The sequence below is a fragment of the Pseudophryne corroboree genome, chromosome 5, assembly GCF_028390025.1.
Source record: "Pseudophryne corroboree isolate aPseCor3 chromosome 5, aPseCor3.hap2, whole genome shotgun sequence".
NCBI lineage: Eukaryota > Metazoa > Chordata > Amphibia > Anura > Myobatrachidae > Pseudophryne > Pseudophryne corroboree.
In genome coordinates, this window is record NC_086448.1 from 6423981 (window position 1) to 6438581 (window position 14601).

Genomic DNA, 14601 nt, shown 5'->3' on the forward strand with positions numbered 1-14601 from the left:
GTATCACACGATGTTATCACAGTGTACACCCAGAGATATAACCATGTAACCATACATCATGTCACCGCACAGCAGTGTATACACAGACACATTATATCGATGTATCGTATCACCCGATGTTATCACAGTGTACACCCAGAGATATAACCATGTAACCATACATCATGTCACTGCACAGCAGTGTATACACAGACACATTATATTAATGTATCGTATCACCCGATGTTATCACAGTGTACACCCAGAGATATAACCATGTAACCATACATTCATGTCACCGCACAGCACTGTATACACAGACACATTATATCGATGTATCGTATCACCCGATGTTATCACAGTGTACACCCAGAGATATAACAATACATCATGTCACCGCACAGCAGTGTATACACAGACACATTATATCGATGTATCGTATCACCCGATGTTATCACAGTGTACACCCAGAGATATAACCATACATCATGTCACTGCACAGCAGTGTACACAGACACATTATATCGATGTATCGTATCACCCGATGTTATCACAGTGTACACCCAGAGATATAACCATGTAACCATACATCATGTCACCGCACAGCACTGTATACACAGACACATTATATCGATGTATCGTATCACCTGATGTTATCACAGTGTACACCCAGAGATATAACCATGTAACCATACATCATGTCACCGCACAGCACTGTACACAGACACATTATATCGATGTATCGTATCACCCGATGTTATCACAGTGTACACCCAGAGATATAACCATACATCATGACACTGCACAGCAGTGTACACAGACCCATTATATCGATGTATCGTATCACCCGATGTTATCAGTGTACACCCAGAGATATAACCATATAACCATACATCATGTCACCGCACAGCACTGTATACACAGACACATTATATCGATGTATCGTATCACCCGATGTTATCACAGTGTACACCCAGAGATATAACCATGTAACCATACATGTCACCGCACAGCAGTGTATACACAGGCACATTATATCGATGTATCGTATCACACGATGTTATCACAGTGTACACCCAGAGATATAACCATACATCATGACACCGCACAGCAGTGTATACACAGAAACATTATATCGATGTATCGTATCACACGATGTTATCACAGTGTACACCCAGAGATATAACAATACATCATGTCACCGCACAGCAGTGTGTACACAGACACATTATATCGATGTATCGTATCACCCGATGTTATCACAGTGTACACCCAGAGATATAACCATGTAACCATACATCATGTCACCGCACAGCACTGTATACACAGACACATTATATCGATGTATCGTATCACCCGATGTTATCACAGTGTACACCCAGAGATATAACCATGTAACCATACATCATGTCACCGCACAGCACTGTATACACAGACACATTCTATTGATGTATCGTATCACCCGATGTTATCACAGTGTACACCCAAAGATATAACCATGTAACCATACATCATGTCACCGCACAGCAGTGTATACACAGACACATTATATCGATGTATCGTATCACCTGATGTTATCACAGTGTACACCCAGAGATATAACCATGTAACCATACATCATGTCACCGCACAGCACTGTACACAGACACATTATATCGATGTATCGTATCACCCGATGTTATCACAGTGTACACCCAGAGATATAACCATACATCATGACACTGCACAGCAGTGTACACAGACCCATTATATCGATGTATCGTATCACCCGATGTTATCAGTGTACACCCAGAGATATAACCATATAACCATACATCATGTCACCGCACAGCACTGTATACACAGACACATTATATCGATGTATCGTATCACCCGATGTTATCACAGTGTACACCCAGAGATATAACCATGTAACCATACATGTCACCGCACAGCAGTGTATACACAGAAACATTATATCGATGTATCGTATCACACGATGTTATCACAGTGTACACCCAGAGATATAACAATACATCATGTCACCGCACAGCAGTGTGTACACAGACACATTATATCGATGTATCGTATCACCCGATGTTATCACAGTGTACACCCAGAGATATAACCATGTAACCATACATCATGTCACCTCACAGTAGTGTATGCACAGACACATTATATTGATGTATCGTATCACCCGATGTTATCACAGTGTACACCCAGAGATATAACCATACATCATGTCACCGCACAGCAGTGTATAAACAGACACATTATATCGATGTATCGTATCACCCGATGTTATCACAGTGTACACCCAGAGATATAACCATACATCATGTCACCGCACAGCAGTGTATACACAGACACATTATATCGATGTATCGTATCACCCGATGTTATCACAGTGTACACCCAGAGATATAACCATGTAACCATACATCATGTCACCGCACAGCAGTGTATACACAGACACATTATATCGATGTATCGTATCACCCGATGTTATCACAGTGTACACCCAGAGATATAACCATGTAACCATACATCATGTCACTGCACAGCAGTGTATACACAGACACATTATATTAATGTATCGTATCACCCGATGTTATCACAGTGTACACCCAGAGATATAACCATGTAACCATACATCATGTCACCGCACAGCACTGTATACACAGACACATTATATCAATGTATCGTATCACCCGATGTTATCACAGTGTACACCCAGAGATATAACAATACATCATGTCACCGCACAGCAGTGTATACACAGACACATTATATCGATGTATCGTATCACCCGATGTTATCACAGTGTACACCCAGAGATATAACCATACATCATGTCACTGCACAGCAGTGTACACAGACACATTATATCGATGTATCGTATCACCCGATGTTATCACAGTGTACACCCAGAGATATAACCATGTAACCATACATCATGTCACCACACAGCAGTGTATACACAGAAACATTATATCGATGTATCGTATCACCCGATGTTATCACAGTGTACACCCAGAGATATAACCATGTAACCATACATCATGTCACCACACAGCAGTGTATACACAGAAACATTATATCGATGTATCGTATCACACGATGTTATCACAGTGTACACCCAGAGATATAACCATGTAACCATACATCATGTCACCGCACAGCACTGTCTACACAGACACATTATATCGATGTATCGTATCACCCGATGTTATCACAGTGTACACCCAGAGATATAACCATGTAACCATACATCATGTCACCACACAGCAGTGTATACACAGAAACATTATATCGATGTATCGTATCACACGATGTTATCACAGTGTACACCCAGAGATATAACCATGTAACCATACATCATGTCACCGCACAGCACTGTATACACAGACACATTATATCGATGTATCGTATCACCCGATGTTATCACAGTGTACACCCAGAGATATAACCATGTAACCATACATCATGTCACCGCACAGCACTGTACACAGACACATTATATCGATGTATCGTATCACCTGATGTTATCACAGTGTACACCCAGAGATATAACCATACATCATGACACTGCACAGCAGTGTACACAGACCCATTATATCGATGTATCGTATCACCCGATGTTATCAGTGTACACCCAGAGATATAACCATATAACCATACATCATGTCACCGCACAGCACTGTATACACAGACACATTATATCGATGTATCGTATCACCCGATGTTATCACAGTGTACACCCAGAGATATAACCATATAACCATACATCATGTCACCGCACAGCACTGTATACACAGACACATTATATCGATGTATCGTATCACCCGATGTTATCACAGTGTACACCCAGAGATATAACCATACATCATGACACTGCACAGCAGTGTACACAGACCCATTATATCGATGTATCGTATCACCCGATGTTATCAGTGTACACCCAGAGATATAACCATATAACCATACATCATGTCACCGCACAGCACTGTATACACAGACACATTATATCGATGTATCGTATCACCCGATGTTATCACAGTGTACACCCAGAGATATAACCATGTAACCATACATGTCACCGCACAGCAGTGTATACACAGAAACATTATATCGATGTATCGTATCACACGATGTTATCACAGTGTACACCCAGAGATATAACAATACATCATGTCACCGCACAGCAGTGTGTACACAGACACATTATATCGATGTATCGTATCACCCGATGTTATCACAGTGTACACCCAGAGATATAACCATGTAACCATACATGTCACCGCACAGCAGTGTATACACAGAAACATTATATCGATGTATCGTATCACACGATGTTATCACAGTGTACACCCAGAGATATAACAATACATCATGTCACCGCACAGCAGTGTGTACACAGACACATTATATCGATGTATCGTATCACCCGATGTTATCACAGTGTACACCCAGAGATATAACCATGTAACCATACATCATGTCACCTCACAGTAGTGTATGCACAGACACATTATATTGATGTATCGTATCACCCGATGTTATCACAGTGTACACCCAGAGATATAACCATACATCATGTCACCGCACAGCAGTGTATAAACAGACACATTATATCGATGTATCGTATCACCCGACGTTATCACAGTGTACACCCAGAGATATAACAATACATCATGTCACCGCACAGCAGTGTATACACAGACACATTATATCGATGTATCGTATCACCCGATGTTATCACAGTGTACACCCAGAGATATAACAATACATCATGTCACCGCACAGCAGTGTATACACAGACACATTATATCGATGTATCGTATCACCCGATGTTATCACAGTGTACACCCAGAGATATAACCATGTAACCATACATCGTGTCACCACACAGCAGTGTGTACACAGACACATTATATCGATGTATCGTATCACCCGATGTTATCACAGTGTACACCCAGAGATATAACATACATCATGTCACCGCACAGCAGTGTATACACAGACACATTATATCGATGTATCGTATCACCCGATGTTATCACAGTGTACACCCAGAGATATAACCATACATCATGTCACTGCACAGCAGTGTACACAGACACATTATATCGATGTATCGTATCACCCGATGTTATCACAGTGTACACCCAGAGATATAACCATGTAACCATACATCATGTCACCGCACAGCACTGTATACACAGACACATTATATCGATGTATCGTATCACCCGATGTTATCACAGTGTACACCCAGAGATATAACCATGTAACCATACATCATGTCACCGCACAGCACTGTACACAGACACATTATATCGATGTATCGTATCACCTGATGTTATCACAGTGTACACCCAGAGATATAACCATACATCATGACACTGCACAGCACTGTATACACAGACACATTATATCGATGTATCGTATCACCCGATGTTATCACAGTGTACACCCAGAGATAATAACCATGTAACCATACATCATGTCACCGCACAGCAGTGTATACACAGACACATTATATCGATGTATCGTATCACCAGATGTTATCACAGTGTACACCCAGAGATATAACCATGTAACCATACATCATGTCACCGCACAGCACTGTACACAGACACATTATATCGATGTATCGTATCACCCGATGTTATCACAGTGTACACCCAGAGATATAACCATACATCATGTCACCGCACAGCACTGTATACACAGACACATTATATTGATGTATCGTATCACCCGATGTTATCACAGTGTACACCCAGAGATATAACCATGTAAGCATACATCATGTCACCGCACAGCAGTGTATACACAGACACATTATATCGATGTATCATATCACCCGATGTTATCACAGTGTACACCCAGAGATATAACCATACATCATGTCCCCGCACAGCAGTGTGTACACAGACACATTATATCGATGTATCGTATCACCCGATGTTATCACAGTGTACACCCAGAGATATAACCTTGTAACCATTCATCATGTCACCGCACAGCACTGTATACACAGACACATTATATCGATGTATCGTATCACCTGATGTTATCACAGTGTACACCCAGAGATATAACAATACATCATGTCACCGCACAGCAGTGTATACACAGACACATTATATCGATGTATCGTATCACCCGATGTTATCACAGTGTACACCCAGAGATATAACCATGTAACCATACATCATGTCACCGCACAGCAGTGTATACACAGACACATTATATCGATGTATCGTATCACCCGATGTTATCACCGTGTACACCCAGAGATATAACCATACATCATGACACTGCACAGTAGTGTACACAGACACATTATATCGATGTATCGTATCACCCGATGTTATCACAGTGTACACCCAGAGATATAACCATACATCATGTCACCGCACAGCACTGTATACACAGACACATTATATCGATGTATCGTATCACCCGATGTTATCACAGTGTACACCCAGAGATATAACAATACATCATGTCACCGCACAGCAGTGTATACACAGACACATTATATCGATGTATCGTATCACCCGATGTTATCACAGTGTACACCCAGAGATATAACCATGTGCCAGGACTGGGGGGGGTAACACAATTAGTGACACAATGGGTGACAGCACAGACAGCGTAGCTTGATGTGATTACTAGATGATCACTTACCCACACAGAACACGGCTTTCATTGGATCCTGCTTCACTATCGGAAACATCGGAAGCATCGTTCCAAGGACAGAGTTAAGGAAAGGAACCATCCCAAACACTAAAAGAGGAGAGAGTATCACTAGTACAGGAGAAGTAACAGTATCCCCCTATGACAATTACTAGCACAGTATCAGAGTGACTGAGTCCCTGCCTGACATAAAGCACAGTATCAGAGTGATTCCCTGCCTGACTTACAGCACAGTATCAGAGTGATTCCCTGCCTGACTTACAGCACAGTATCAGAGTGATTCCCTGCCTGACTTACAGCACAGTATCAGAGTGATTCCCTGCCTGACTTACAGCACAGTATCAGAGTGATTCCCTGCCTGACTTACAGCACAGTATCAGAGTGATTCCCTGTCTGACTTACAGCACAGTATCAGAGTGATTCCCTGTCTGACTTACAGCACAGTATCAGAGTGAGTCCCTGTCTGACTTACAGCACAGTATCAGAGTGACTGAGTCCCTGTCTGACTTACAGCACAGTATCAGAGTGATTCCCTGCCTGACATACAGCACAGTATCAGAGTGAGTCCCTGTCTGACTTACAGCACAGTATCAGAGTGACTGAGTCCCTGTCTGACTTACAGCACAGTATCAGAGTGATTCCCTGTCTGACTTACAGCACAGTATCAGAGTGAGTCCCTGTCTGACTTACAGCACAGTATCAGAGTGATTCCCTGCCTGACTTACAGCACAGTATCAGAGTGATTCCCTGTCTGACTTACAGCACAGTATCAGAGTGACTGAGTCCCTGTCTGACTTACAGCACAGTATCAGAGTGATTCCCTGTCTGACTTACAGCACAGTATCAGAGTGAGTCCCTGTCTGACTTACAGCACAGTATCAGAGTGATTCCCTGCCTGACATACAGCACAGTATCAGAGTGAGTCCCTGTCTGACTTACAGCACAGTATCAGAGTGACTGAGTCCCTGTCTGACTTACAGCACAGTATCAGAGTGAGTCCCTGTCTGACTTACAGCACAGTATCAGAGTGATTCCCTGTCTGACTTACAGCACAGTATCAGAGTGAGTCCCTGTCTGACTTACAGCACAGTATCAGAGTGATTCCCTGCCTGACATACAGCACAGTATCAGAGTGAGTCCCTGTCTGACTTACAGCACAGTATCAGAGTGATTCCCTGTCTGACTTACAGCACAGTATCAGAGTGAGTCCCTGTCTGACTTACAGCACAGTATCAGAGTGATTCCCTGCCTGACATACAGCACAGTATCAGAGTGAGTCCCTGACTTGTAGCACAGTATCAGAGTGAGTCCCTGACTTGTAGCACAGTATCAGAGTGAGTCCCTGACTTGCAGCACAGTATCAGAGTGAGTCCCTGACTTGTAGCACAGTATCAGAGTGAGTCCCTGACTTGCAGCACAGTATCAGAGTGAGTCCCTGACTTGCAGCACAGTATCAGAGTGAGTCCCTGACTAGCAGCACAGTATCAGAGCGAGTCCCTGACTTGCAGCACAGTATCAGAGTGAGTCCCTGACTTGCAGCACAGTATCAGTGAGTCCCTGACTTACAGCACAGTATCAGAGTGAGTCCCTGCCTGACTTACAGCACAGTATCAGAGTGAGTCCCTGCCTGACTTACAGCACAGTATCAGAGTGACTGAGTCCCTCTCTGACTTATAGCACAGTATCAGAGTGAGTCCCTGTCTGACTTACAGCACAGTATCAGAGTGAGTCCCTGTCTGACTTACAGCACAGTATCAGAGTGATTCCCTGTCTGACTTACAGCACAGTATCAGAGTGAGTCCCTGCCTGACTTACAGCACAGTATCAGAGTGACTGAGTCCCTCTCTGTCTGACTTACAGCACAGTATCAGAGTGAGTCCCTGTCTGACATACAGCACAGTATCAGAGTGAGTCCCTGCCTGACTTACAGCACAGTATCAGAGTGAGTCCCTGCCTGACTTACAGCACAGTATCAGAGTGAGTCCCTCTCTGACTTACAGCACAGTATCAGAGTGAGTCCCTGCCTGACTTATAGCACAGTATCAGAGTGAGTCCCTGACTTGCAGCACATTATCAGAGTGAGTCCCTGACTTGCAGCACATTATCAGAGTGAGTCCCTGTCTGATTTACAGCACAGTATCAGAGTGAGTGAGTGAGTCTGGGACCTACCGTTAGCCACTGCCAGGTTGGCTAATGTCTGCATGATGAAGAAATGCGGAAGGATTCCTGGCTGGAACTTGAGCAGAATTTCCTCCATGACACAGTTAATGAAGCCTCTTCCCACAGCGACGAGGATACTGCTAGCCGCCTGCTGCCACTCGAATATAACGTCCTGAGAGGCGGAGACTACAGTCACATGACTACGTACATAACACGCAACATAAACACAATGCGCAACATAAACATAAATCTACCCCCTGTGTGTACATAAATACCCCGGCTCTGTCATTACCCTACGTGTCATTACTGTGATCACCGCACAGCGCCTGCATAGACTGGGGAGATGTAATAGGGTACATGTCTTCAGAGGTCCGGGATTTCTGCTGAATATTGTCCATATTTTATTTTATAAGCCGTAACCAACCTGGGTTATGACAGCAGGGGTATGTACCACCCATCAGTGTCATTCACAAGGTCCCGAATATTACACTCTGTGTGCTAGAACTTGCTGTCATTTCTGCAGTAGGGATAGCAGGCCAGAGCTGTTTAGGCGGCACGAGGGGGAGCTAGACGATACACACGGGGAACTACACGAGGGGGAGCTAGACGATACACACGGGGAACTACACGAGGGGGAGCTAGACGATACACACGGGGAACTACACGAGGGGGAGCTAGACGATACACACGGGGAACTACACGAGGGGGAGCTAGACGATACACACGGGGAACTACACGAGGGGGAGCTAGACGATACACACGGGGAACTACACGAGGGGGAGCTAGACGATACACACGGGGAACTACACGAGGGGGAGCTAGACGATACACACAGGGAACTACACGAGGGAGAGCTAGACGATACACACGGGGAACTACACGAGGGGGAGCTAGACGATACACACGGGGAACTACACGAGGGGGAGCTAGACTATACACACGGGGAACTACACGAGGGGGAGCTAGACGATACACACGGGGAACTACACGAGGGAGAGCTAGACGATACACACAGGGAACTACACGAGGGGGAGCTAGACGATACACACAGGGAACTACACGAGGGGGAGCTAGACTATACACACGGGGAACTACAATACACGAGGGGGAGCTAGACGACACACACGGGGAACTACACAAGGGAGAGCTAGACGATACACACGGGGAACTACACGAGGGGGAGCTAGACTATACACACGGGGAACTACACGAGGGGGAGCTAGACGATACACACGGGGAACTACACGAGGGGGAGCTAGACGATACACACGGGGAACTACACGAGGGGGAGCTAGACTATACACACGGGGAACTACACGAGGGAGAGCTAGACGATACACACAGGGAACTACACGAGGGAGAGCTAGACGATACACACGGGGAACTACACGAGGGGGAGCTAGACGATACACACGGGGAACTACACGAGGGAGAGCTAGACGATACACACGGGGAACTACACGAGGGGGAGCTAGACGATACACACGGGGAACTACACGAGGGGGAGCTAGACGATACACACAGGGAACTACACGAAGGGGAGCTAGACGATACACACGGGGAACTACACGAGGGGGAGCTAGACGATACACACGGGGAACTACACGAGGGGGAGCTAGACGATACACACGGGGAACTACACGAGGGGGAGCTAGACGATACACACAGGGAACTACAATACACGAGGGGGAGCTAGACGACACACAAGGGGAACTACACGAGGGGGAGCTAGACGATACACACGGGGAACTACACGAGGGGGAAGCTAGACGATACACACGGGGAACTACACGAGGGGGAGCTAGACGATACACACGGGGAACTACACGAGGGGGAAGCTAGACGACACACACGGGGAACTACACGAGGGGGAGCTAGACGATACACACGGGGAACTACAAGAGGGGGAGCTAGACGACACACACGGGTAACTACACGAGGGGGAGCTAGACGATACACACGGGGAACTACACGAGGGGAAGCTAGACGATACACACGGGGAACTACACGAGGGGGAGCTAGTTGATACACACGGTGAACTACACGAGGGGGAGCTAGACGATACACACGGGGAACTACAATACACGAGGGGGAGCTAGACGACACACACGGGGAACTACACGAGGGTGAGCTAGACGATACACACGGGGAACTACACGAGGGGGAGCTAGACGATACACACGGGGAACTACACGAGGGGGAGCTAGTTGATACACACGGTGAACTACACGAGGGGGAGCTAGACGATACACACGGGGAACTACAATACACGAGGGGGAGCTAGACGACACACACGGGGAACTACACGAGGGGGAGCTAGACGATACACATGGGGAACTACACGAGGGGGAGCTAGACGATACACACGGGGAACTACACGAGAGGGAGCTAGACGATACACACGGGGAACTACACAAGGGGGAGCTAGACGATATACACGGGGAACTACACGAGGGGGAACTAGACGATACACACGGGGAACTAAATGAGAGGAGGCTACATTATATATACAATATATAAAAGTATGATCTAAAGAAAGAAAAAAAAACACTACCCTGGACCAGATCTGATGGGTCACCACAAGTCACCCTGACCTCCATTACATCTGTTCCAGTGTTTCTGGGTGTCTGCTCTGGTGAGATAGAATCATCCAGGTCAGTACTTGGCGGAGTACAACAAACGGTGCCTTAATCTCCATTGAGGAACAGTTCCCGGTGGGGTTTTAGTCCTGCTGGAACTGTATGGACTTTTATTGACTATCGCAAGTAAAGTCACAGCGCCCTCTGAGATAGATATATAGATATATAAATAGAGAGAGAGAGAGAGAGAGAGAGAGATTAGAGATAGATAAATATATATATATATATATATATATATATATATATATATATATATATATATGATTTTACTCACCGGTAAATCTATTTCTCGTAGTCCGTAGTGGATGCTGGGACTCCGTAAGGACCATGGGGAATAGCGGCTCCGCAGGAAATTGGGCACAACTAAAGAAAGCTTTAGGACTACCTGGTGTGCACTGGCTCCTCCCCCTATGACCCTCCTCCAGACCTCAGTTAGGATACTGTGCCCGGAAGAGCTGACACAATAAGGAAGGATTTTGAATCCCGGGTAAGACTCATACCAGCCACACCAATCACACCGTATAACTCGTGATACTATACCCAGTTAACAGTATGAAATATAATTGAGCCTCTCAACAGATGGCTCAACAATAACCCTTTAGTTAGCAATAACTATATACAAGTATTGCAGACAATCCGCACTTGGGACGGGCGCCCAGCATCCACTACGGACTACGAGAAATAGATTTACCGGTGAGTAAATTCTTATTTTCTCTGACGTCCTAGTGGATGCTGGGGACTCCGTAAGGACCATGGGGATTATACCAAAGCTCCCAAACGGGCGGGAGAGTGCGGATGACTCTGCAGCACCGAATGAGCAAACTCTAGGTCCTCCTCAGCCAGGGTATCAAACTTGTAGACTCTTGCAAAAATGTTTGAACCCGACCAAGTAACAGCTCGGCAAAGTTGTAAAGCCGAGACCCCTCGGGCAGCCGCCCAAGAAGAGCCCACTTTCCTCGTGGAATGGGCTTTCACAGATTTAGGGTGCGGCAGTCCAGCCGCAGAATGTGTAAGTTGAATCGTGCTACAGATCCAGCGAGCAATAGTCTGCTTAGAAGCAGGAGCACCCAGCTTGTTGGGTGCATACAGGATAAATAGCGAGTCAGTTTTCCTGACTCCAGCCGTCCTGGAAACATATACTTTTCAGGGCCCTGACTACGTCCAGTAACTTGGAATCCTCCAAGTCCCAAGTAGCCGCAGGCACCACAATAGGTTGGTTCACATGAAAAACTGATACCACCTTAGGAAGGAATTGGGAACGAGTCCTCAATTCCGCCTTATCCATATAAAAAATCAGATAAGGGCTTTTGCATGACAAAGCCGCCAATTCTGATACACGCCTGGCCGACGCCAAGGCCAACAGCATGACCACTTTCCACGTGAGGTATTGTAGCTCCACGGATTTAAGTGGCTCAACCCAATGCGACTTCAGGAAATCCAACACCACGTTGAGATCCCACGGTGCCACTGGAGGCACAAACGGGGGTTGACTATGCAGCACTCCCTTAACAAAAGTCTGAACTTCAGGCAGTGAAGCCAGTTCTATTTTGGAAGAAAATCGATAGAGCCGAAATCTGGACCTTAATGGAAACCAATTTTAGGCCCATAGTCACCCTGACTGTAGGAAGTGCAGAAATCGACCTAGCTGAAATTCCTCCTTTGGGGCCTTCCTGGCCTCACAGCACGCAACATATTTCCGCCATATGCGGTGATAATGGTTTGGTTCACTTCTTTCCTAGCTTTAATTAGCGTAGGGATAACTTCCTCCGGAATGCCCTTTTCCTTCAGGATCCGGCGTTCAACCGCCATGCCGTCAAACGCAGCAGCGGTACGTCTTGGAACAGACAGGCCCCCTGCTGCCGCAGGTCCTGTCTGAGCAGCAGAGGCCATGGGTCCTCTGAGATCATTTCTTGGAGTTCTGGGTACCAAGCTCTTCTTGGCCAATCCGGAACAATGAGTATAGTTCTTACTCCTCTCCTTCTTATTATTCTCATTACCCTGGGTAAGAGAGGCAGAGAAGGGAACACATACACCGACTGGTACACCCACGGTGTTACCAGAGCGTCCACAGCTATCGCCTGAGGGTCCCTTGACCTGGCGCAATATCTTTGTAGCTTTTTGTTGAGGCGGGACGCCATCATGTCCACCTGTGGCCTTTCCCAACGGTGTACAATCATTTGGAAGACTTCTGGATGAAGTCCCCACTCTCCCGGGTGGAGGTCGTGTCTGCTGAGAAAGTCTGCTTCCCAGTTGTCCACTCCGGGAATGAACACTGCTGACAGTGCTAACACATGATTTTCCGCCCATCGGAGAATCCTTGTGGCTTCTGCCATCGCCATCCTGCTTCTTGTGCCGCCCTGTCGGTTTACATGAGCGACCGCCGTGATGTTGTCTGACTAGATCAGCACCAGCCGGTGTTGAAGCAGGGGTCTAGCCTGACTTAGGGCATTGTAAATGGCCCTTAGTTCCAGAGTATTTATGTGTAGGGAAGTCTCCTGACTTTTCCATAGTTCTTGGAAGTTTCTTCCCTGTGTGACTGCCCCCCAGCCTCGAAGGCTGGCATCCGTGGTCACCAGGACCCAGTCCTGTATGCCGAATCTGCGGCTCCCTAGAAGATGAGCACTCTGCAGCCACCACAACAGCGACACCCTGGCCCTTGGAGACAGGGTTATCCGCCGATGCATCTGAAGATGCGACCCGGACCACTTGTCCAACAGATCCCACTGGAAGATCCCTGCATGGGACCTGGCGAATGGAATTTCTTCGTAAGAAGCTACCATCTTTCCCAGGGCTCGCGTGCATTGATGCACCGACACCTGTATTTGTATTAGGAGGTCTCTGTCTAGAGATGACAACTCCTAGGACTTCTCCTCCGGGAGAAACCCTTTTTATCCTGTTCTGTGTCCAGAACCATACCCAGGAACAGTAGACGCGTCGTAGGAACCAGCTGCGACTTTGGACTATTCAGAATCCAGCCGTGCTGTTGTAGCACTTCCCGAGATAGTGCTACTCCGACGAACAACTGCTCCCTGGACCTCGCCTTTATAAGGAGATCGTCCAAGCACGGGATAATTATTTCGGCCATTACCTTGGTAAATACCCTCGGTGCCGGGGACAGACCAACGGCAACGTC

The 14601-nt window shown here is 46.3% G+C and overlaps 1 protein-coding gene across 1 annotated transcript in view; it reads right to left on the reverse strand.

Annotated features, from left to right (window-relative positions):
* Nucleotides 1-14601, reverse strand: part of MROH1 (maestro heat like repeat family member 1) — a 383926-nt gene that overhangs the window by 330673 nt on the left and 38652 nt on the right. Inside the window, exons 5-6 of the mRNA XM_063924734.1 lie at nt 8839-9001; nt 6661-6759 (exon numbers count right to left, since the gene is read on the reverse strand). Of these exons, the coding sequence (XP_063780804.1) occupies nt 6661-6759; nt 8839-9001 (262 nt within the window). The remainder of the gene's footprint in view (nt 1-6660; nt 6760-8838; nt 9002-14601) is intronic.